This window comes from Juglans microcarpa x Juglans regia, chromosome 4D (assembly GCF_004785595.1).
Source record: "Juglans microcarpa x Juglans regia isolate MS1-56 chromosome 4D, Jm3101_v1.0, whole genome shotgun sequence".
Lineage (NCBI taxonomy): Eukaryota > Viridiplantae > Streptophyta > Magnoliopsida > Fagales > Juglandaceae > Juglans > Juglans microcarpa x Juglans regia.
In genome coordinates, this window is record NC_054600.1 from 30,636,087 (window position 1) to 30,660,962 (window position 24,876).

Here is a 24,876-nt window from a genome sequence, read left to right on the forward strand (position 1 = left end):
AAATTATGTGGAAAAAAAAATATTTAAAACTTTATTGTTTTACATCATTTTTTTAACACTTTTAAATATTTTTAAAAAAAGAAAAAATAATTCACAATATTATTAAACAAAATTTTCTTAATTACTATGTAAAAATACTAAAAAAAAAAAAAAAAAAGCAATCGGGAAAACGTACGGGATCTGCCAGCAGGATCCCTATAATTTTCCCTCATAATCAATCATATGTGCTTATGTGTGAGCTATTGAAAAAGGTAAAAATTTTAAATTTTAAATTAAAAAATAAAATATTGATAAAACAAGACTGTTACTCAATACATATAATATCATGTATAAAATTATACATACATGTAGCACTCGTATTTTATTTTATAGAATTATAATTATTGCAGCACATAGATGACAACATATTCTGACTGGTACTTCTGAATCTTGATTTTAACACCCATATTGTTCTTGATCAATGGGAGCAACTTAGATCGAGAAATAGAAATTAGAACTATATATATATATATATATATATATAATGTTGATTAATATTTAGGACTTAGCCTTGGGACCACGTTGACTCCAAGGAGATGGTATCGGGCTACATGTAACCCTCCTCTGTTTGAAATGCACTATATAAGGATATAAATCGGTTTGGTCTGGGGTGGCGATGGATCGAAATTTTTGGTCCATCATTTTTCTCAGGCCGAACTGAACCGAACATCCATAAGGACCTATCGGTCCGGTCCGGTCCGGTCCGGTCCGATAAATCCGGCCCAATTATTTCTTATTTTTTTCTTATTTTTTTTTTCAAATAAATTAAATAAAAATTTTATTTAAATTACTAAATTAAAATTAAATGAATTATTAATGTGGATTATGTAATTAACTCATTAAAAAAATATTTTATATAGTCAATGATAATAAATTAGATGAAAATTATATTATTAACTTATATAATTATTATATAAAAATAATATATTAAATTATTAAAAATATTTTAAAAATATATATAATAGTTCGGTCCAGTCCAGTTAAAAATTTATAAACCCTGATCGATATCAGACCAAATGGTTTCGGTCCACAATTTATAAGACCGAGACCGACCAAACTCCTTACACCCCTAGTACTATATACATGTACAATATTATGCATGTATTAGCTAGGCCCCCCTAAAATAAGAAAGAATAAACAAAAATCTCATGCCTTTTTAGGTAGTGCTAAATCTTTTGCGTAAAGAGCTGGACTACAATGGCAATTGCATAGGGATCCATGCATGCAATCCGCGTATATATTTATGTAATTGTTTAATCAACAATTTGTATGCACTTTAATTAGCATGTGCCACCTTTAGCCTAATGCTACTTCCCAAATCTAGGTTTTAATGGATCGCATTCTTCGACGTCGCTAAAAAATTTTGTTATTAGGTATTCACTTCTGCAATCGATGCTAGCCGTACCGTCAAATGGCATGCACTCAACGAAAAGATCATATGATCAACCATCGAAACGACCAAGCCATTACATCACAACCATTTGTTTTTAGGCAAATGCTAAGAAGTGGTTTTGTTTGGTCAACTCATCTCAATTCATCTCAACTCATCATTATAATTTTTTTAAATTTTAATATAAAATATAATAAATAATTTAATTTTTTCAAATCTTAAAATAATAATAATATTAAAAAATAATATTATAACAATATTTTATTATCTCAACTCAACTCAATTTAACTCAGTTCAACATCTAAACGCAACCTAAAATTACTTTAGTACGTATTAAAGGTAAGTGGATCATTTCCACTGAAAACCTAAAATCGGAGAATGCAACCCATTTTACCAAATCATATGTACTAGAATTTGCATTACCCGATTAAAGTATTCCGTTTTGTGTAGTACTCTTTGAGAATATTAATGACTATGATCTTTGTGGTGATGGGTACGGATTTACAATCGCTTAATGATGCTTGGGGAATGAAATGAGATAAGATTAGAGAGTTGTAAATAGTTGTATTGAAATTGTTTAAGTTATGATGTTGATTTTAGAAAAAGAGAGAAAAATTCGAATAAAAAGATTATAAATTTAAAATATTGTTAAAATATAAATTATAAACTTAGTCATTATCCGCGTGATAAAATATAGGGTACTACTTGAAAGAATGCAATTAATGACCCGCGATATTTTTTTGTGTTTTCTCACGTGGATAATTACTACTTAATTTTGTAAATATCGGGTACTACTTCTCTTCATTAAAGTTGAACTTAAATTAATTTTACATCCTGGCCTCCCCCCACCCAAAATAAAGAAGCTAGGAATCCATTGATGACATGTATCATGTAGTCCATCGTCTATATATTATTCATGAAATTAATATATCGAGTTCTTGATGTTAAAAATCCTCATTCAAAGACAATATTTAATCGGTTCGTTGACTCCAATGATCCAATTTCGAACCAAATTAAATAGAGATCATCAAATGGGTACGTTCCTCGTTTGAGTCTTACCACAATTAGTTAATTTTAATAATTATTAGCCCACATGCATGAGGCATATGTTAACTTTATCCCACAAAGAATGAATATTTGATATATAGCTCTTAATAATATTTTTAATTATCATGATTTATTGGAAAGCCCATGCAGGCTTTGATCATGAACATATCGATCAATCCCCGCCGCTTCCATCCATGGCTCATCGATCTTCATGTTGGTCACACGTACAGATTGCGATATCTGAATGACCCAACTGTCCAGCGTCTAGTTAATTAAGTCATGGTGGATGACAAACCCACGAGATCGAGGCAGCCCACCCCTCACAAAAAAAGAAAAAAAGAAAAAAAAAGAATTATTTAAATGTTTTATTAATATCATTATTTGGCTTGAATCAACAAGCATATATATATATCATGATGTAAGGAATCATTTTTAGTCTATATTTTCAGTCCAGCGCGCCTTGACCAGAGATGAGATACCGATCATCACTTAATTATAATTAGATGACTCTAATTAATCTTAACCTGGCCAACAACTTCGATCGATTTTACAGATCTTACCAGAATGATCAGCTTGATATTAATATTATTTATATGAATATAATTGATCAATGCTTGCTGGCTATATCTAAGTATACCATGCGGTAAACGCCAATTATATATGCTTTTAATTATGAGCTAGCTACATTAAAACGCACGTACGTAGTAGACCAAAGATTTTAGTTTCACATGGTTAATCTAAATCCCATACGCAACAGTACGCAGTACTCTTGATCATAGTTCTAAACTTGGTTTAATTTCTACTTAAGTAAGCAGTTTACATATCAATTGTTAGCAATGACCTTGGCATGACGATTATTGGCCGTCACAGGGCGGCCTGAGGCGGCATGACCGTTCACGGGCAACTATTTTTGAGCCGAGCCGTGATGCAAGGCTAGAGTACGTGGTTGGCCGCTCATGGGTGGCCCAATCTGGGCCATCTATCAGATAATTTGAACTTTCTGTTTTTATTTTAAATAATAATATTTAATTTTAAACTATATATAATATTTAAACAATATTATTTATTTTTATTATTCATTAAATATCTGAAAATCTGATTTTAAAACCTAATTTCAAACTCATCTTACAGTAATTCACAAAACATTTTTTTTTTACAGATTTCTCTGATCTCATCTTACGTCCAAACGTACCTTAGGTGGCTTGCTATAACAAGATAATTAAGAACTGTCTCGCGTGAGGAGATACGGATGATTTCCCACAAAACTCTACAAACGTAAACCCTTGCTTCACTACCACACAAGACCCTGTAGATTTCGGCCAGAGATCATCACTATCAAACCACATCTCTTGATCAGCAACAAGTATATCACATGGATAACTTCAACGATCGACTCTTCCGTACGGTCATATTCTGCCTTTTGTTAATCGGTTTACTCAATATTGTATTCATCGACACCCCCACCGGCTCAAAGCCAGTACTCTTTTCGTTACGATATCGCCTACGTCAACCCTCTCATGAGATAGTGAGCATCATCCTTTTAATTCCTTTGTGTCCCTTTTCTTTTTATAAATTCTTTTCCGAGAACAGCTACCAACATGGTTAATTTCTTTTTTTCATTTATAGATATATATATATATATATATATATATATATAATATGGATTAATTGTAAAGTTAACTTTGTGCGTGGTCTTATATACTTTATACGATGTAAGTGTTACAGTAGGAGTACCAGCCACAGAGATGAACTTGAAGCAGCTTTGTCTAAGGCTTCCATGGGGAAGAAGAGTACTACTGTAATAATCGCAATTGTCAACAAGGGTTACATAGATCAGGGCGAAAAGCCAATGCTTGACATGTTTTTGGATAGCTTTTGGGTCGGGGAAGGCACCAGGGAATTGATAAATCGTCTTTTGCTAGTTGCGGTTGATGAGAGGTCCTTTGAAAGGTGCAAGTTTCTTCGGCTTCATTGCTACAAGCTTGAATTAATATTGGACGAGGGCGCCATGGATTCTAATGGTGAGAAGCTGTACATGTCTAATGATTTTATCAAGATGATGTGGAGGAGAACCCTCTTTCTGGGAGACGTACTCAAGCGGGGTTACAGCTTCATATTCACAGTACGTACGTTAAACTTGATTCTCAAATTTCTTTTCACATTAATTTAATTAGCAATTTACTTCTCTTTCTTTTTTGTTTTTCTAAGCTGCATTAGCGGTACTTTTCGATCCTTATTTGGGTTTAAAGAAATATAACCTTGAACATGAGCTGTACGCTCGTTTGTACATGCGAGAATATGACTTTTTTGTATAGGACATTATGGCCAATAATAATAATAATAATTATTGAAGTTGTATTATTGAGCTATCCTCCACTGCTGCCAACAAAGCTGCTCCTGCCAATGACTCCTCCACCTCAGCTGATTCAAGAAGGACCACCACCACGTCAGATTCTTCACAAACAAATCCTTCTAGAATCACCTAGTGTAGGTTGGTGCCTACCCTCTTGGTATGGTTGCTAATCAGTGTACAGTGTTGTATTGTGGCCAACAACTTTTGTAACAAACTCTGCATTGTATTAATTTGTGTAGTGCACATCAGATGCTCGAGAATATTCCTAGGCAAGTTTACAGAGATAGGGGATGATTTGTGCACGCCAGAGTAGGTAGTTATTGGAACCAAGCTTTACAGAGACAATGTGAGAGAAATTACTAGGTATTTGGAAAGGATTGGGACTGGATATTTCTTTTTCAGAAAGTGGAGTTTCGATAGTCATTTGAGAGGATCAGTAAGGAGAAGAGAGGAGGAAAAAAAAAAAAGGGAAGACGATGCAAGTCAATTTCTTGGCTCTGATACCATGTAGAGAAATGGAGAAGGCAAAGAGAAATTTGAATATATTCACCGTTAATGAAAACCTGAGTACAAGTGTGTATATATATACAAGGCAATCCTAACAAACTTGCCTAGGAATATTCTCGAGCATCTGTTGTGCACTACACAAATGAATACAATGCAGAGTTTGTTACAAAAGTTGTCGGCCACAATACAACACTGTACACTGAATCAGCAGCCATACCTAGAAGGTAGGCACCAACCTACACTAGGTGATTCCAGAAGGATCTGTTTGTGAAGAATCTGACGTGGTGGTGGTCCTTCTTGAATCAGCTGAGGTGGAGGAGTCATTGGCAGGAGCAGCTTTGTTGGCAGCAGTGGAGGATAGCTCAATATGTATTATGTGAAATCACCATTTGCATGTCTCAAAAATTTAAATTGATGATAAAAAATAGATTTTATTATTTATTTTATATCTTAACAATGTCAATCCCTAGTTATCTACTAATTTATTCAAAGAAATGTTATTTTTTAATTTAAATATTATCATTTTCGATCATATTTAATTTAACATATATATCACTTAAATTTTTTATTTTAAAATTAATCTTTGAAGATTGCTTAAAAGATGCCACTCTTGCATGTCAATTAATATGATTAAGATCATAAAATATCGTTATTATGATATTATCTGCGCATCCTACTTCACATGAACCTCTCGGCCCTCTCCGGCCCGTCTTTCTAACTCTTCTAAACGAGGAGTGAATGACCTATCAACCGAACTAAAACAGGAGATAATCAGCTAAAGTACTGAGGGATGCATGACCCGAAAGTAGGGGTAATGCGGTACTATATATATATATATATGTTGGAATTTGACTTTTATTTCGACCCTAATTCATATGCATGCACTAAGTACGTACGTACGATTTCAAATGGCCAAATTAACTGAAAAGAAATTATTTTATTACAGGACACTGATGTAATGTGGCTAAGGAACCCATTTCCAAGGCTGAGCCAAAACGAAAGTATAGATCTTCAAATCAGCACCGATCGATTCAACGGAGATGAACAGTCGGAAGCCAACCAACAAATCAACACTGGCTTCTACATGATCAGATCCAACAACAAGACCATCTCTTTATTTGATGCATGGTACGCCAGGAAAAATAGCTCTGAGGGATTAAAAGAGCAAGATGTTTTATTAAACATGATGCGTGCCGGCGTCTTCAGAGAGCTCGGCCTTGAATTAAGGTTCTTGGACACCAACTATTTCAGTGGGTTCTGTGAAGATAGCAAGGACTTCCGAGCCGTTACCACCGTTCATGCCAATTGCTGCCGTACCATTGTTGCCAAGGTGGCAGATCTGATGGCTGTTGTTCATGATTGGAAAATGTTCAAGAGGTCATCATCTACCAATCAGACTTCGACACCTAGATCATGGACGAATCACAAAGCTTGTAGAGATTCGTGGAAATAAGAGGCAGTACCACTTGCTTGTCATCTCCACATATGTATGTATGTATGTATGGGTGTGTAGGGTTATTTTATATCAGAGAAATGTTATAGTTATAAAGAAAATTATAATGACAAAATTATAAATCAACGTGATTTCACGTATTACATGAAACCACAAACTAATATGGTTATTTTGTAAGTTTGTATATGTTAGATTTACCAAACAATAAAAATAAATTTTTATAATCTAACATAATATATTAAATCACATTAATAATTTGTGAGTTCACTTTTATAAAATCACTAATGATGTGGCTAAAGAATTTCTTTTCATATTAATTTAGAAAGGATTAGAGAAATTATAAAACGGTTATAATTATACTTTAGAACGTATACAGGCCATATATATTGGCTTATAAAATACAAAATTATCCAGCTAAAATAGTAGTAATTATTAAGTTCAAGATCATGCATATATGATGCTCATGATCGATAATTAATGTGAAGAATATTGTTCTGATATGTAAAATGACTTATATTTTACTCTTGAATACCATTAATTAGATATGAAAAAAGACAGCTTAATTTTGGGTTGATCATACTAATTAAGAGATCAGGTGTTGGATAATCTTGCAATTGAATAGGAGGTCTGTGCTTCAAAAAGGTTAAATGATCAGCAGCTTCCTGCTAGATCTACGTACGTGAATTTCCATTCTCTTTTAATTTGCTTGCGGGAACGTGTGTATATATATATATATATATATATATATATGCTAGCTAGCTTCTTGTTTTTAAATATATATTGCAACCAAACTCATGTTAAAGGATAATATATACATGATTCAGGATAAAATTACGACCAAACAGTTATCCCTTAATGATGTGAACTCGAGCATCGCAAGTTTATTTATTTATATGTTGTGATAGCAGGCCGCACGTAGGCTTGTATTCTATTTTCAGAAAGAAATTAGCGGAGGAGAACGAAATATATGATAACCTGATTTCTTAGCCCCATTTTACAAACCACCGACATTTAAGGCCTCCCAATAATAACGGAAACCACAACTGACAAACAAAAAAAGAGCGTGCATGGACTTCTCTACAAGTCTGACGTACATTGTTTCCGGTTCCCTGTCTGTCCCTGCTGCGGCTTAATTATAAATACGCCCTAGGCCTATCTAAACATTCATCCAAAAACCAGTAATATTCAAACACCCAAAAACACCAACATGGTCGGTAAAAGGACATCATGCGTCGCCGTCCATGCGGCTCTAATGACAGTTCTTCTCATTGCTATATCTGTCGTCTCGGATGATGCAACGCCAATACCTGCCGACAAGGCCCAACTAAATACCTGGTTCGACAACAATGTCAAGCCGTACACGCAAAGCAAGGGTACTCTAGATCCCGCACTGGTGAAGGCTGAAGAGGGTGTTCAAGTTATTAAGGTCAGGCGCAAGGGAGGAGCAAATTTCAAGACCATCACCGATGCCATTAACAGCATTCCGGCCGGGAATACCAGACGTGTCATTATTTATATTGGACATGGAGTCTACAAAGAGAAAATTACAATTGATCCGTCTAAGCCGTTTGTTACTTTATATGGTTCACCCAACTCAATGCCAACTTTGACTTATGACGGTACTGCAGCGCAGTATGGAACCGTAGATAGTGCCACCTTGATCGTGCAATCCGATTACTTTGTTGCCGCAAATATTATCATTGCGGTACAGATGCATGTGTCTAAAACATCGTCCACCTTCTATTTTTGGCATGCATACAATCGTTGGACCTTTTTTCTCTCTGTATGTGTGCGCATGATAACATCAATGATTTGTTCTTGCAGAATTCTTCGCCAAGGCCTGATGGGAGACGAAAGGGAGCTCAGGCATCTGCTCTGAGGATTTCTGGAGACAAGGCGGCCTTCCATAACTGCAAAATAAAAGGATTTCAGGACACCATCTGTGACGACAGGGGAAAGCATTTCTTTAAGGACTGCTACATTGAAGGCACAGTTGATTTCATTTTTGGAAGTGGCACATCCCTTTACATGGTACGTACGTCAAAATTAACTGGTCTCTCCGTGTCAAAGAGAGAAACAATGGCAAGGCTTTTGATATCTCCCTGCCATGAATGCCTTTTTTTAGTGAGGATGCTTCTTCTTTTTCTATCTTGAGATAAATAATAATAAATGTCGAATGCTTTTTGTACAGAACACTGCATTAAACGTACTTGGGGATGGTGGTTTCACGGTGATCACAGCACAAGCAAGGGAATCTGCAGACGAAACTGGATACTCGTTTGTACACTGCAGCGTAATTGGCACTGGAATCGGAACATATTTGGGAAGAGCGTGGATGAACAGGCCCAGAGTGATTTACGCCTACACCATCATGAGCGGCGTTGTCAGTCCCGTTGGATGGAGCGACAACTTCCACAAAGAACGTGACGGGTGAGCCTTCTTCTTCTTCTTCCCGTTTCTGTTGATCAATAACATATTTTGGGAATTAATTAAGCTGTGACGATTGACATTGCATGCATGCAGCACCGTTTTCTATGGAGAATACAAGAACTCCGGACCGGGTGCAAGTGTTTCTGGCCGAGCCGAGTATACCAAGCAATTGAATGAAGCTGAAGCCCAACCCTTCATCAGCCTTGGCTTTATTCAGGGTTCCTCATGGTTGCTTCCTCCTCCAAAGGCACTCGTGTGAATATTTCTATAATGGAATCGGAGTAACGAACTTTTGCTCGAAGTGAAAGTTGCAAATCGATCTCTGGAAGCTAGCTAGACTCAAACAAATGCAAATGGAAATTCCAATCACATCCCTCGTGGGTGTCACAGCATGCAGTACTGCACATTTTGTACATAGAATCAGGCCTTCTACTGATCATGAGAGTACTGTTGATTTACAAGAAAGATGTATTATAAATTTTAAATTTGAAGGATGGTTAGTGACGTATTATTATGGTCAAAACTAAATTACTTTTTATTGAACAAGAAAATGCCAACAATTATTTTTATAAAAAATGATTAAAAATGCAATTAGTTTACAACTATTTTATAATTCTATTTAAAATAAAATAAAATTTTATAAAATTAAAATTAATTTCCTTCGAAAGTTCAGATATTTAAACTTCTGCATCTTCCAATACGTGTCTTCCCTTCCAATCTCCAAAGTCCAATCACTTCCAAATGCGTTATCACAACTTTACAATTCTCTCTTCTTTCTTCTTCTTCTTCTTCTTATTTTTTGGATAATATATATATATATATATATATATATATATATATATAATTCTCTTCTTCTTGTGATTTCCATAAAATCTTTCGCTCGGCTCAGAAAAGGGATTGTATTATCGTTATAATCATTTCGTTAATGCTTGTAGACTATGATCGCAGGATATGATCTTAATTTGTAATAGTTACGATTTTTAAAGGTATCGACGTTAACATATATTATTCGGATAAATGATATTTGTAATTTTAGGATGTAGAAATGATAGTTTTTCAATTGAGTAGGATATGAAGAAATAATATAATCCATCCTTTCAATGCCATATAAAGATATGTGCACATTATAAAGAGGTCTGATTTGGGTTATGTTTCAGTATCAGTTACAGTTCAATCCAACAGGTCAAAAATTAGTAATCATCTTATTGCAGAATGACTAGAATAGGTCTAAATTTTTGTGCATCTCCCATCTCATTTACAATACCCAATGAAATTTTTCTGTTCATCTACAAAGGAACTAAAAGATACCTATGCTCTTTTGTACAATAACTTAATGTATATGACAAGGATAAGGAACCAAGCCTGGGAAAACCTGGTATTTCTGTTCCCATCATCTTAGGGGTGATGTCTTCAGAGACAAAAGGCTGTTCAGCTCCGAGATGGGGAAATTTTCATTACTAGGGGGTCCAAAAATCTCCCAAAAGCGAAGAGTCTCGTCTGCCCCAGCTGATACCACAGTCAAACCATCAGGGCTCTGCAACAAATCAATCATATGAACTTAGTTCAAACTCTGAAAGACATACTCTGTAGTCTAGCTGCCAGTTTGGCTGTTCCATGAAATCAAATGACCTCATTTATACCTTTACAACGTCTAATGCACAAATTAGTCAACTTAAATGGGGACATACAAAGAGTTTGGAGTCTTCACTACAATAGATGGACTAGAGTCACCTTAAGGATTTCATTACGTGCGTTGAATTAAACTTTCTAATGTACAAGTTTGGATTTTGAACATTAATGGATGCAAAACTCAAATGGAGCTAATCAAATTAACTTTCAACTTAAGCTGTATAGAGACAAACCTGGGAAAGTTGGAGGACTCTGGATGCATGGCTCTTAATTTCTCCTGCTTTAGTCATGGACGGATACCTCCATAAGCATAGCATGTTCTGATTCTCGCTCCCGCTGAAGCCATGACCACTCATGATCTCTTTGTGATGCCTGTTCCACTCCAGTCCACAAATCTGGATACATAATACCAAGACTGCACGCAATGAGAATACAAAGTAAAGGGGTATATTCGTAAATGCACACTGTTGTTTTATTGAGAGACTGGTTAACCAATGGCAATTAACAAATCTGTACAGTGCATTAGTTTTTACGCAAAATGGATATTTTTTTAACGAGTTAGAAGTATAAGAACTATGGAAACTTGGGAAAAAAAAAAGGGAAGATAAATTCTATATAACTAACCTGGGCTTTGGTATCTATGCTGTTGATGCAGATGCCCCTTTGTATATTCCATATCTTAATACAACCATCTGCTGTGCCTCCTCCGGAGGCAAGTATATCAAACTGATATGGGCACCATGCAAGAGCCTTGACTGCAGCGGTATGGTCATTGAAACGAAACAAGAATTTCGAAGAGCTCATTTTGGAAGATTCCCATATGTATATGAGATTTTCGTTACCGCCACTTGCCAATATATTGCCCGTTCTTGACCATCTCAAACCGCACACTTCTTCGGTGTGTACTTGTATACGTGAGATCATATTATTTGACGCTCGAACTGCCAGAGAAAACATGCATGCCGAAAACAACTATTTATCATCCTCAGAATAGAATGGAAGGCACTGATTTACGATTAAATTACCATCATGATTGATAATGGATTTGTCCCGGCTTCCAGATGTTAGAATGTGACCATTCCATCCAGTGGCTGCTATCCTGCCATTATGACCTTTTAGGCTTCTAATCTGTGGGTTAAACCATAAGTGTAATCCCAAAACCTTCAGTCCAGAACTATTGATTCGTCTTTACAATTTACAAAGGAAAAAAAAAAAAAGCAGAAACACACACAGACACAGAGGTTTACAAGTTTGGAAGTCTCGGCATCCCAGAGTTGAAGTTTGGAATGCATGCACCCAACCGCCACCTTTTTGGCATCCCCAGACCAGGCCACGCTTGTAGGATAGTCACCGGCACCAACTTGCAACAACTTTTGTACACGTCCGTTCTCTGAATTCCACAGAAAAGTTTCTGAGCCCAAAGCTACGGCAAGAATGTTGTTTCTCCCCCAATCCATGATGTTCAGGTAGTAGTCATTTATTATGTTTGGAGCATCCAGAATCCTAGATTCTTTCTGTAGACACAACTAAGTTATAATCTGAGCACTGAACAGCATAAATAATGAATGGAGAAAAGCTCCCCGCCTCTACATACTAGGGAAAGAAAATATACATGAATAAATATGCATTTACGTATTAATTACCAAACTTTGGTTCGCAGCTCAGTTTGTATTCGCAACTTATCTCAACCCATTTCAACTCATCTCAACTCATCTCACTACTATTCATTATTATTCATCAACTTTAACTCACAAATCTCAATACTATTCACAACTCATCTCATTACTATTCACAACCCATCTCAACTCATCTCAACTCATCTTCGAAACAACGAGAGACTTGAAATAAAACTAAAAGAGAACGCTGTGACGAGTACCTTGGGCAAATGCCGAAATTTATTGTCCTTTGTACAATTATCCAATGCCTCTTCCTCCTCCCGTCGCGTCTCGTCAATAAGACGAATCGATTTTCTACTTGATTTTGGGCTTCCTCTAAAAACCAACATTCTGAATGGTCTCCCCTCGGAATCCAGAGTCAGCTTCTCCTCCAATCTCTGTCTGTACAGTTCCTGCCGCAAATAAAAGAACAGAGAGCACAAAGAAGGTTATTATTTCCTTAATTGTAACAAGTTCATCAATTCATAACCAAGAAAATCCGAACTCCCAAGAACTTATATGCCCATTTGAAGCTCTCAATATATGTTTTACACAACAGCCAAATCGTATTATCCATCTATAAATTTTGGGGAAGAAAAAGAAAAAAACACAAGAATCTAATCAGTATTGCCTCAAAGTCAAGACATAGAAATTTCAAATAAAAAGTGAGCATCCGGGAGTGTAAATAAACCATTAACGATTTACAAGAAAATAATGCCCAAGAAACATTTTGGCCCACAACCCCACAAAATTTCGAAAAAAACGATAAAGCAATGAGAAGAATGTCAAGCGTACACTAAAACCGGGATTGTGATAAGCTTTATTAATCCTACTTGTCAACAGACTGCGGGCTTGATCAAGATCCATCAAACTCCTATTCGGTATAAACCGGTCACCCTGACAAAATACCAAACATCAAAACAACAAAACCATCACTAACCAAGCGGCAAAAAAGAAGAAGTTCTTGATGAAGAAAACTAGTCGTACCGGAAAGTCGTACTGGGTGGCGGGGTCGCTGAGGATGCGAGTGGGAGAGTACCGATCTGATGGAAGTTTCAACATTTTTTTATTTCCCTTAACACTTCACTTTGATTTCCCTATTGGGTCTTGGGAGTCCTTCCGAAGTAGAAGAAGTTAAGAAAGTAGAGAGAGAGAAAGAGAAAGGATCAAGGCCGTTCTCATTTGAGTCATTTCTGTCTACACAGTATCTCCCGCCAAATTCATCTTTCGCGTTTTATCAAGGGGATGCCTCCCTGAACCGTTATTACCGTTCGGATAATTTGGACCGGGTCCGATCTGTTGAGAAGTGGGTTTCAAACTTTTCGAATTGGAAAGCCTTTCTTGCAAGCGATTTGCGCCTAAACCGTATACCAATATTAAATATAAGACATTCGTTTAATAAAACAGTATAAATTGAAAATAAAAATAATTTTCATAAGATAGGGAACATTCTTCTTCTCTCAAAATTTTTTCTTTTATTTTTTTCAATAAAAAAAAAACTATGTGAATGTTGATATGCGGTTTGGTACGTCAAATCGCTTATACCTAACAAGCCTCTTTGGAATTTGGCTAATTTGGCTCGGGTTAGAGGTGCTAAGGATGTGTTGATTAGATTTATTTGTATTGCTTGAGGCATACAAGATGAATAAATTTATCTATGAGCAGACTACTTTGCAAACTAGAGTCATGGTTAATCATGCACTATCATTACACATCGAGTATAAATAACTACAAGTTTGGATGCTTCTCATTGTGATAAAACTAAACATATGTGTTGAAAACCACCCCAACAGATTTCTTGAAGCTAAATGTGGGGGCTACTTTTTTTTATCATCGATCAATTGGAGCAGGGGTGATTCTTAGAGATTATAAAGGTGATGTGCTAGTAGCTTTTAGCAAGGTGGAGTGGAAAGTTTCTTCTGCAAAATTTATTAAGGCAACATCTTTGTTAAGGGCACTTTAATTGTGTGCACAATGGGGAGTTCCAAAATTATTGTTAGAAACTAATTGTTTAATTCTTGTTAATGCTTTAAACAATTTATCTGAGTTTCTAACAGATTTTGAATTCCTACTTTAAGATATTCGAAAAATGATGAGACTTTTTCAAGAAATTCAAATCTTGCATATGCATAGACTGGAAAATATGGCTGCACATTAGTTGGCAAGACATGCATGTGATGTTAATGATATAGAGATGTGGTGGGATTTCTGTCTTTCTTTTCTAAGTCAAGCTATTTGGCTTGATAAAAATAATATTTGTAAATACTCTACTTGACTTCAATGAATGAATGTTTGGTTATAAAATTAAATTAAAAAAAAAAGTTAGTTCAAAATTTTTGAATTTTGAATTTTTAATCTATACATGTTAGTAATTTTTAATTTTTAATGATTTCTAAGTTTCCGCTCTGGTCTTAATACTTTTCTGCTAAATTAGTTTCCAATGGAAGTTTTGCAATTATATATGCAAATTAAATATGTCTAAATAGAAATATTTGTTTCACAAAAATATCTCATAAAAATAAATCTTTAAATAGAATAACATAATATGGTTGAAGTTGATATCAATGTCTTGTAATCAAATGATATATATAATAAATTATATTTGCAATCATCACGTGTGTACTCCATTTAAAAAAATGTATAAATCTAGAATATGCCTAATAAAAATTAATTTTTTAATAATATACTTTACTTTTTTTCTAAAAAAATCAGTTTCAAGATTTATATATTCTAAAACTATATATCTAGCATTACTATATATATATATATATGAACAACCACTAGTATATATATTTTTTTTTCTTGAAGGTAAGATAGTTGTATTGTCTTAAACTAAACAAAGAGAATTCCTGTTAGACAAAGCTACCTTAGAAGATTACTAAGATTAGTCCCCAACCGCTATCTTCAATTCTTTTAATAATTTATAGCTTGGTCGTACGTTTCGGGAATCAATGGAAGTTCGTCCAGGGCAGAAGGCAATACTATAATGTTGATTTCCACGGGAAATTCCCTTCCATCTTTGAATTTTGAGGACATGCATTTTTCGTCGATTGTAGTGGCTATGGGCCCACGGGTACTGCATGCAGCATTGGAACTAATTATTATAATTATGTATTCTGATGGGTTGATCATTTAATTAGGATCACCAAGTTTTCTGTGATAATTGATCTAATCAGTGCTAATCATGTTTAATTAGGATCATGTTTTTTTCTTGTACCATGGTATATATGTGTATATATATTGAGGTGAAAAATCCAAATCATCTTATTTGATAAGGAAAATGATACTTTCATATCACTTGTTCTTACCGCTCAGTATTATAATTAGAATTTTTAAATTTTTTTACTTAATAATTAAGGAATTATTTTTTAATAATATTGTGATTTTTTATTTTTTAAAAAAATATTAAAAAATACATATAAATAAAAAAATAAAAGATCAATTGTGCCTAGGTACATAGCTCTGCCACCTAGGCTTTTTTTTTTTTTTTTGCTTTTTTCTTTTCACATTTTTTTAATATATTTAAATATTTAAAAAAAACTAATACACTTAAAATTATTTTCTTAATTATTAAGTAAAAAATAATAATAATAAAAAATTTAACCAGCGACGAACTAGAGGATCAATATGAGTGAGCAAAGAAGTTTTTTCCCAACTGTAATTAAGATATCATCAGTTTGACAGGGATGATGGCTTTGGAAGATATATCGTCAATGCTTTAAAAGCTGATATATAGAAATCAACCGAAAGTGACTAAACATCTCCCAACTCTCCCATTACTCTTTTACCTTTATTTACAAAACATTGATTTGAACAAATTGTCTCGTTTGCTTACACAGATATAAAATCATATCATTTTATTTTATTATGATAATTTTTTTAAAATTTTTATATAAAATATAATAAATAATTTAAAATTTTTAAATTATAAAATAAAAATAATATTTTATTCAACTTTTAATTTTTATCTCGTCCTATCTCATTTTATCTGTGTAACTAAACAAGACTTAATGTGCTTTGCTTTTTTCTTTAAAAAAATAAAAGGAAAAAATAATTCCCTTTATCCAGTCTCTGTGCCGTGGAATTCGCCAATGTTCTAGTTAATTTATATTTTTCATTAATTCATGGGATGCACTTCCTCTCTAGGCCGGGTTTTATTTTTGTTTCATATATTAGCTTTAATTTGTGATGCAAATGGGGTTAGGATTAACCAAATAGGGTTTGCTTTTTCCCACCTCAAGTTCAACAAATATAGTGAAATGCAATTAAAGAAGTAAAAAAGCTAATTAAAGTAATTACTATAATATATCACTATATATTGAGACCTCTCGAAGGCCATAAATTTGGTCACTGATGCAGAAAACCCTAACTATCTAGCAAGCAATAATAAACGGCATTAAGAATTTCAGGCAAGAAGAGGAAGGAGTAGTGCTATATAATATGTTTATAGCTTCACTCACTTGCTCTCTCTTTAATTTCCTTCGTATCAGGAGAGATCGCTTTGTGAATGATAGCAGTACTCTCTGATATCGATCGGAAGGACTAGCTCCGATATTCCGATAATACTTGCAAGATTAATGAGTGCTGCATGCAAAACAATGTGGAGGCCGGCCAGGGCCAGCTAGGACTTGACATTTCGAAGAAGAGAACGGCCCAGCATGAGAAAGAAGAGACTGCTAGATTAGCCAAGGAGATTGCCTAGGAACCATACAAGAGCTTCTAGCTACAGCTAGGCTGCAAAAATACATGACTCGATCGATCGTCAATATGGTTGGTTGCATGAAGAAGAAGCCTCTTGGAGGTGCAGGCAAGTCATCCTTGGCTACCAAACAAAACTCTTATCCTCAGGCTAGATCTCTCTTCTCTCATATGATTTTGCTTCCTTATCCGAAAGCTGGATGATGGTGAGAAATACTACGTTTTGGAGTCTCTATTTATAGGCCTAGCTAGGGCTGGGAATGAGAAAAAAAGAATCGTATTTGGACCGCTACACATGTAATCTTACGTCCCTTCTCTAACCAAATTGCATGCCCAGTCCTTGTCTTGCATTTTCCTTTCCATTTGTCAACTGCATCAATTAGACGACCATATATGATAGAATATATTCAATATTACAATAAAAAAGAAAAAAGGAAAGCTCGTGAATCGGCTTCAACCTTGCACTTAATTCGGTTGGACAACTTGCACCAAATCAATTTGCTTGCATCTTTATTAATTTGAGAGGAAAAGTTGAAAGTTGAATAAAATATTGTTATAATATTATTTTTTAATATTATTATTATTTTAAAATTTAAAAAATTAAAATTATTTATTATATTTTATGTTAGAATTTAAAAAAATTATAATAATTAAAGAAAATAAATTGAGAAAACTTAAGATACAAACTGGCCCAAGACTGTTTCTAAGACTGTTTCTGAATCTTGGGCCTCATTTTGTTGGAATTCGCCCCCTTTAAAGTCCAAGTTAGTTTAATTGGATGTGATAATGAAGTCAGTCAATTTTGAAAGCATTAATATGCATGCCATGAGATAGAAAAACAGCTAGGGAAAATAAAATGGTTTTTATGTGCCCAGATTTCTTTGCTTTGCACAACAGACTTCCTGTACATAGCTTTTCTCCGGTTGAGATGTCCTCATACGGAATGCAACAACTAGCTTCGTCACGATATATCACTATAAGAAATTATTTATTTGTAATTAGATATTTCTAACGAAATAATTATTTTTTATTAAAATAAATTTATTTTCACCTCAAATAATCATTTTCGTCGTAAATAATTGATCGCAAATACTATTTTTTTTTTTAGGGTATATGAAATTGACCTACCGCACACATATGAGAAGCCATGCTTTTATGAAAAATATTGGGTAAATGTAATGTCTCGACTTTGTTCGATCACCACTTTTTCTTCAGCTAGTTTCTCATGCGTTGAAGCGACGGGGTGGGTATCTCTCAACGTGTACTTGGTCCTGATCCCAGCTTGATGCAGGATATTTCTATCTCATGGGATGGTAGCTAGGCCTGTTGTCACAAAACCAACACCATGCTAGCTGGATAATTTGCTTCTCTCTCTCTTTTTTTTCTTTTTTAGTCGGATAGGGTAATTCCATATATAGTCAAATTGCATTTCTTTTGTCCTCTTCTGAGCTCACAGTCAAAATAATGCATGATGATAAGTTGTAGTTGCGACATCAACGTCTTATACTTCAACATACACTACTTCAGTGCTGGAAAGTATCCTGATGGTACGTTTCTTTAATGTACTTCAACAACGACTAGATTAATTTTCAGAAGATAAATCTTATTTGCAAGTTAGCGCGGAGAACATACCCTTCACACAACTAACATGACACAACTTAATTTGTACGAGAAATTTAAAAATCAAATTTCTTACGATTCTAAGGAGATGTTTGGATATAGAAATAAGACATAGAATTATTGAAATTTTAATAAATTCTCATAATTTCGTTCTCAAATATTATTTAACTACAAAACACTTTTCAATTTCAAATATTCAACTTTTTTATTTAATAATTATTTAATCATTACAATTTTTACAAACTTTTTAAAAAAAACGTAAAAATTAATACAACTTTTACAAATTTTAAAAAAATAATAATATTAAAAAATTTATATTCAAATAATTTTCTAACTTTATCATATTTTTATTCAATTTTTCTCTCTTATTTTTTAAAATCTAATAAAACATCTTAACTCAAATCGTTTCATTACTTATTTATAGAATTTAGAGATATTCCAACTATCCAGACATAACTCTATCATGTCAGCTATGTAAATGATATCCTTTTCATGTCAACTTGCAAGTATAAGTATTATTTAAAATTAATAATAAAATTATAATTATTTTATAAAAATTGTTGATTGGATTCAGGTCTATATTCGGGAAAAAATTAATACACATAATGAGCAATGGCAATCGGAAATTCAGATATGTTAATAACAAAAGAATGTTATTTACAAGTACTAAATGTATAAATTTTGTATTATTTCTTTGTAAAAATGTGGGCATTATTAAAAAAAAAAAGAAACTTTTTCTATTTTTTCATGAAAAGATTAACTTTTTTATAAAGAATTGGCGTCATATTTTTGTATTTGAAATTTATATACGTCATTTCTCTGATAATAATCGAACCGTCAGCAGTAGGATGTAGTAGAATCCCATATATACCCCTATCTAATCACAAAATTTCTAGTTTCAGCTTTGGCCCCAAATCCACAAACAATGTCCATCGGCCGCCCGATCCCAAACTCAGACCCATTGAAATACGGAGGATTGGAGCTGGAAGCCATCTCATATTGGTAAATTGAACTGAGACTGGGAGCGAGAGTAGAGTAGAGAGAGAGGGAGATGGATCGGCAGCACGAAGAGCAAGAGCACGAAGTGTATGGAGGAGAGATCCCGGACGAGGGTGAGATGGAGGCTGACGTTGAGATGTCCTCTAGAGCTGACGACGAGGAGCTTCAAGATCCTAACTCCAAGGTTTCCTTCCCCTTCCCTACAATCAGTCTCTCGCGTTCTCTCTCTGTCGCTGTCAGTCAATATTTTATATGAGTAACTTTGCTTTCGTGATAGGACTTGGAGGACATGAAGAAGAGGCTTAAGGAGATCGAAGAAGAAGCCGGCGCTCTTCGCGAAATGCAGGCCAAGGTCGAGAAGGAGATGGGCGCTGTTCAAGGTCTCTCTCTCTGTCTCTCGTGTGTGTGTGTGTGTGTGTGTATATTTGGGTGTGTGTGATTCCTCGAAACTGCATTTAGTATTGTCGGGGTGCTCTAGGTTCTGTTTGGTTTTCAGTAAATGGTTGGGTAAAGTAAAAAAACCGTGTAGCCACTTGTTTCTGTATGGGACATCTAATATAGTCGTTGGTGAGATTTGTTCTTTCTTGTTTATATTTAAAGCTTGTTCCTAGTGAATCAGTTAGGGGAAAGAAATTGAAATATTATCCCGTTCTGGGACGGGTGTCGAACAGCAGTGTTGGGTTATGTGGAGCCTAGTGAGCTGAGAAGACGTCAAACCGAGAGTTCGCTTGACTCTTGCTTGACATGGCACTCAAGTGAAGCGCAGGTAGAGAGTTTGCTAGAGTAGCGCCCGACATTGGGCTCGAAGGTCAACTTGAGAGTTTGCTTGAGGTTCACTCGATGGTTGGCTCGAGCGAACGTTGGATAGAGAGTTCACTCGAGCCGCACTTGACACTCTGCTCGAGCAAATAACCCAAAAGTTGTTGCCTTATGGTTTCTCACATCGTTTGCTATATATATATATATATCTTATTAAATAGAATGGAAAGGGACAATATTGACCATATTGAATCCAAAGAGGAGAGTAACAGCGTTTGAGCTTTCTAGAGAGAGAGAGTCGAGATTGTGAGGAGAGAGAAGCTCTTGTAACTCACTGTGTGTTGTAAATCTCCTCTGAATAAAATCCCCTGCAACTCCGTGGACGTAAGCACGTTGTAGAACCATGTAAATTTTATGTCGTGTGATTGATTCTTGTGTTTCCGTATTTATCGTTTCATTGTCTTTCTCGTTATCGTTGTTTGTGGGTGTGGTGATGATTCCCCAACAAACAGTGCAAATTTTTAGTTAATGATTGCAGACTTTCATTGCGTCTGGATTGTGCTATATAATCTGGCATTGCTACATATTTTTTGGATAACGTAATATCCATTGATAAGCACAGACAAAAGGTTGCAACTCTTGTATGCATGATGTATATGAGAGAAACACATCTCAGTCAATCAAAGAAGTAATAGTAAAGCAATCAGTGGTAGCTGGGTTCAGTCATTTTGAACCATATGTGGCTTGTATGCTATACTGCACGTTTCCTCTCATTTTCTGGTGCTCAATTTAGTTTTTGTTTGAAGGTTTGACTCTTTAACTAATGATACATAGGATTTGGTTCATTAGTAATGTTATTTTTGAATATGTATGAAGATTCATCCAGTGCTACTGCAACTCAGGCTGAAAAAGAGGAGGTGGATGCTCGATCCATATATGTTGGTAATGTGAGGTTCTAACCATCCATTTCTTGCTCCATCTCCGTTTCTTTTCTTTCAAATGATATTATACACTGAACTTACTATTATATATGTTTTTGCATATTCTTATCCATTATTTAAAGTTTGTACAGGCTATCCTTTGTATGGGAAAATTTCAATCGTGAATGATGACTGATAGTTTTTTTTTTTTGTGCTGTACCAAGTTGAAAGAAGGAATTATTGATTGAGAATTTTTTTAATGAGTGCTTATTGATTGAGAATATTATTTTCTTTTAACCAAGCATATATATATAGATATAGATATATATCAACTATCCATTTCTCGTTCCTAACCTGTAACTAGGTGTTATCCATGTATAGTTTCTGGGTACTTGGGCTTTGCCTATTTACTTGGTTAATAAAATCCTATTTTACCTATTAAAAAAAAAAAATTCTGGTTCATTTTGTTCTCTTTTGAGTGATTGGAAGTGAATACTTGCCCAACAAAGCTCCCAGGCCGATGCACTTTGCTTGCCAAAAGCAAAGCACATTTATAAAAGTGTGTTCTATGATCAGTAAAAAAGTGATAATAAAAGGAAACTGAGTGGAAGAGGAAGAGGATGAGGATGAGAGGGTTGGAGGAGTTTGGGAACTCAGCCGAATCATTGAAGTAATTTGCAGGCTGGTTTGTTTGGCTCTGATGAAAGACCTTTTTCCTTTGAGTGGCTGTTTGTGCGGGATTTTATCTAGGAGGGAATAAAGGAGGTCGAAAGGCTTATTGGGTAAGTTTCTTGTGATTTAATCCTAACTGTACATGGAAGCAGCAAGCCAAAAAACTCGAACACCCTGACCAATTATACTCAAATGAAAACTCTGTTAATTAACAGTTCAAGGGTTTATTGTCATCATTTACTCAAGTCATCTATCAATTTAAGTTGTTGCATGCATAGAGACTCTTCTTCAGTGACCAATGCAATTTGTCTTCCCAAGTTTTCAGTTGTGGTTTGGACCCAAAGTGAAATTTTGGGTTGCATGCAAGTGTTTGAAAGAAACCACATATCAGGGATTGGCACCATGTACATCTGTACTTCCTCTGGTGCATATTTAATTTGTTTAGGAATGCTTTGGACTTCAGTAAATACTTGAGGAATAGTTCCACTTCTAAATTTTATGATGCTGCATGCATGTGAAGCCCTTGGAAAATTATGAGACTTAGAGTTCTCATAATTTTGATCTTGTATTTTTTTTCTATAAGTAATAATTTTGATCTTGTATTATCAATCTCAGGTTGACTATGCATGTACTCCTGAAGAGGTCCAGCAGCACTTTCAATCTTGTGGAACAGTAAACAGAGTGACAATTTTGACAGACAAGTTTGGGCAACCAAAAGGATTTGCTTATGTTGAGTTTGTTGAAGTTGACGCTATTCAGAATGCTCTTCTGTTAAATGAATCCGAATTGCATGGTCGTCAATTGAAGGTATTGAAAATCTATTTGTGTCATTAATTACTTTTTGAACTTAATTAATTACAGGAGCGGGCTTGGGCTTTTTATAGGTCTCTGCCAAGCGAACAAACATTCCTGGAATGAAACAATATAGAGGAAGGCGACCTAACCCATATTTAGGTTTTCCACCCCGAAGGCCCTTCATGCCTGTTTATCCTCCATATGGTTATGGGTAAGTGTTAGAATTTTTACTCAATTTGGTTGCTAGAAGGGAAAGAAAAGAAATGAACTTGGGAACTGGACATTTTCTCTGAAATCAGCCTTTACTTCACTATCTTTTAGATTGCAATGTGTTTGAAGTTTTAGATACCTTACAGGATATAAGGGATTCATTGTATGTTTTCCTAGTTCATTTATTTCATTTGTGTGTGTGGCGGGGGGTGGATAAAGGGGTTGTTAAGCTTCGGGCCAATCTAATTTCTGTTCAAGCTGTTACTGGATTAACTGTCATGGATAATGATCATTTTCATGAGTTGTGGTCCATCCATCATTTATATATATATATATATATATATATATATGTATATATATATTTTCAAGAAAGTACTCGACAATTAAATTGGTTTTAACTAGATGCCAGCAAGCACGCACATAGAGATATAATCATTTAAATTTCTTTTACAATGTTTTATCCTAGTCTGTACCTTGGTTTTCGATATGTTTTTGAATCTAAGTACTCATGTTTTCTCAGCCTCAAATTCCAAACTTACGGTCGAGACATTATGTATATATTTAATGTCTGTTGTTGCATTGTTGGAATGACTACCTTTGCAAATACTCTGTTCCAATCTTGTCTTCACGCACACCACCTTACCCTATTGCTCAGACTATTCATTTGTCCTTAAATGCAGAAGGGTTCCAAGGTTCAGAAGACCAATGAGGTACAGGCCATACTAATGGTTAAATTGTGGACGTGAATTTTTCCCCCCAAGTTGGAGCTTGTAGTTGTATTACGTTTATCATATTATGCATTTACCTGCTTTGGAGGAGACGACAAAAGGGGGCGAGTATGCAGATGTTAGTTGTGTAGTAATAACTATTAATTATCTTTAGGCCTCTATAAGTTCCTCCTCCAGATTGGTAATTTTCAATTCAGTTTGGGTAAGCTCAGACATTGTAGAATTCAAATTGATCCAGTATTTGCATTGATTTTGTACGCTAATTGTGAATTATGGATAACTATTTTGCTAGTTTCAATATTGTCGTGAGATTATTTAGGTGGAGAATGTCCCATGAGACATTGAGATTGGTGTTTAATATTATCAGAACAGATTTGATTTTTGTTAAAAGTAGGATTAACATAGATAGTCCCTCTGTTTCTAATACTTTAGGTTGCGTTTGAATGTTGAACTGAGTTTAGTTAAGTTGAGATGAAAGTTGAAAGTTGAATAAAATATTATTAGAATATTATTTTTTAATAATATTATTATTATTTTGAGATTTGAAAAAGTTGAATTATTTATTATATTTTGTGTTAAAATTTGATAAAGTTGTAATGATTAATTGAGATGAGTTTGAGATTCAAACTGGCCATTGGTGTGAGTATAATTTAGCCTCAGGTCTCGGGTGCAGAAAATCTTGCAAAAATAAAATTCTCAAATCTTACAAATCACATAAGTCTGGATATAAATTTACAACATCTCTTTGTAAATCAAATATATATTAAAAACTAAACCTATAACTTTCAAACACAACCTTTGGAAGTACGCATGTCATAATGTGAGCAAGAAGATGGTACATCACTACATCATCCAACAAAATTAATCCTATGAAGTCATTATTTTTTATCACATGGAAAATGAAATACAACTATTTGTACAAAGGACAGAAATAAAATTAGAAAATAATCATCAATATTCCAATCATCAAAT

General features: G+C 34.5%; 4 protein-coding genes across 5 annotated transcripts; 3 read left to right on the forward strand and 1 right to left on the reverse strand.

Annotated features, from left to right (window-relative positions):
* The first annotated feature begins 3,691 nt into the window (after positions 1 to 3,691).
* Positions 3,692 to 6,911, forward strand: LOC121261600 (uncharacterized protein At1g28695-like). Its single transcript, XM_041164046.1, has 3 exons — positions 3,692 to 4,001; positions 4,194 to 4,598; positions 6,283 to 6,911. Exons 1-3 carry the CDS (start codon positions 3,849 to 3,851, stop codon positions 6,787 to 6,789), a joined length of 1,065 nt encoding a protein of 354 aa, XP_041019980.1. The 5' UTR covers positions 3,692 to 3,848; the 3' UTR covers positions 6,790 to 6,911.
* A 957-nt stretch (positions 6,912 to 7,868) lies between these two features.
* LOC121260609 (putative pectinesterase 63) lies at positions 7,869 to 9,824 on the forward strand. Its single transcript, XM_041162546.1, has 4 exons — positions 7,869 to 8,494; positions 8,614 to 8,820; positions 8,981 to 9,219; positions 9,313 to 9,824. The coding sequence occupies exons 1-4, from the start codon at positions 7,997 to 7,999 to the stop codon at positions 9,476 to 9,478; spliced, it is 1,110 nt and encodes a 369-aa protein (XP_041018480.1). The 5' UTR covers positions 7,869 to 7,996; the 3' UTR covers positions 9,479 to 9,824.
* A 576-nt stretch (positions 9,825 to 10,400) lies between these two features.
* On the reverse strand, positions 10,401 to 13,707 carry LOC121259012 (cell division cycle 20.2, cofactor of APC complex-like). Its single transcript, XM_041160482.1, has 8 exons — positions 13,491 to 13,707; positions 13,299 to 13,400; positions 12,725 to 12,916; positions 12,096 to 12,362; positions 11,874 to 11,976; positions 11,473 to 11,789; positions 11,082 to 11,243; positions 10,401 to 10,753 (listed from the first exon to the last, which is right to left on the reverse strand). Exons 1-8 carry the CDS (start codon positions 13,563 to 13,565, stop codon positions 10,610 to 10,612), a joined length of 1,362 nt encoding a protein of 453 aa, XP_041016416.1. The 5' UTR covers positions 13,566 to 13,707; the 3' UTR covers positions 10,401 to 10,609.
* Positions 13,708 to 19,706: 5,999 nt separating this feature from the next.
* On the forward strand, positions 19,707 to 24,193 carry LOC121260778 (polyadenylate-binding protein 1-like). Of its 2 annotated transcripts, XM_041162793.1 has the most exons (6): positions 19,707 to 20,004; positions 20,098 to 20,200; positions 21,456 to 21,526; positions 22,787 to 22,978; positions 23,056 to 23,177; positions 23,857 to 24,193. In XM_041162793.1, exons 1-6 carry the CDS (start codon positions 19,873 to 19,875, stop codon positions 23,900 to 23,902), a joined length of 666 nt encoding a protein of 221 aa, XP_041018727.1. In that variant the 5' UTR covers positions 19,707 to 19,872; the 3' UTR covers positions 23,903 to 24,193. The 2 variants fall into 2 exon arrangements, with proteins under 2 accessions (XP_041018727.1, XP_041018728.1); XM_041162794.1 differs by lacking the exons at positions 19,707 to 20,004; positions 20,098 to 20,200; positions 21,456 to 21,526 and adding an exon at positions 22,319 to 22,722 and having other exon boundaries at positions 22,757 to 22,978.
* The last annotated feature ends 683 nt before the right edge of the window (positions 24,194 to 24,876 follow it).

Excerpts from the sequence above, each read along its gene's own strand:
- LOC121261600 (XM_041164046.1), top strand. The coding sequence starts at position 3,849 with ATGGATAACTTCAACGATCGACTCTTCCGTACGGTCATATTCTGCCTT. Across the intron at positions 4,002-4,193 it reads GTCAACCCTCTCATGAGATA|TGTTACAGTAGGAGTACCAG; the intron begins GTGAGCATCATC and ends ATACGATGTAAG. Across the intron at positions 4,599-6,282 it reads GTTACAGCTTCATATTCACA|GACACTGATGTAATGTGGCT; the intron begins GTACGTACGTTA and ends ATTTTATTACAG.
- LOC121260609 (XM_041162546.1), top strand. The coding sequence starts at position 7,997 with ATGGTCGGTAAAAGGACATCATGCGTCGCCGTCCATGCGGCTCTAATG. Across the intron at positions 8,495-8,613 it reads CCGCAAATATTATCATTGCG|AATTCTTCGCCAAGGCCTGA; the intron begins GTACAGATGCAT and ends TTGTTCTTGCAG. Across the intron at positions 9,220-9,312 it reads TTCCACAAAGAACGTGACGG|CACCGTTTTCTATGGAGAAT; the intron begins GTGAGCCTTCTT and ends GCATGCATGCAG.
- LOC121259012 (XM_041160482.1), bottom strand. The coding sequence starts at position 13,565 with ATGTTGAAACTTCCATCAGATCGGTACTCTCCCACTCGCATCCTCAGC. Across the intron at positions 13,401-13,490 it reads CCACCCAGTACGACTTTCCG|GGTGACCGGTTTATACCGAA; the intron begins GTACGACTAGTT and ends GTATTTTGTCAG. Across the intron at positions 11,790-11,873 it reads ATCCATTATCAATCATGATG|TTCGAGCGTCAAATAATATG; the intron begins GTAATTTAATCG and ends TTTCTCTGGCAG.
- LOC121260778 (XM_041162793.1), top strand. The coding sequence starts at position 19,873 with ATGGATCGGCAGCACGAAGAGCAAGAGCACGAAGTGTATGGAGGAGAG. Across the intron at positions 20,005-20,097 it reads TTCAAGATCCTAACTCCAAG|GACTTGGAGGACATGAAGAA; the intron begins GTTTCCTTCCCC and ends CTTTCGTGATAG. Across the intron at positions 22,979-23,055 it reads TGCATGGTCGTCAATTGAAG|GTCTCTGCCAAGCGAACAAA; the intron begins GTATTGAAAATC and ends GGCTTTTTATAG.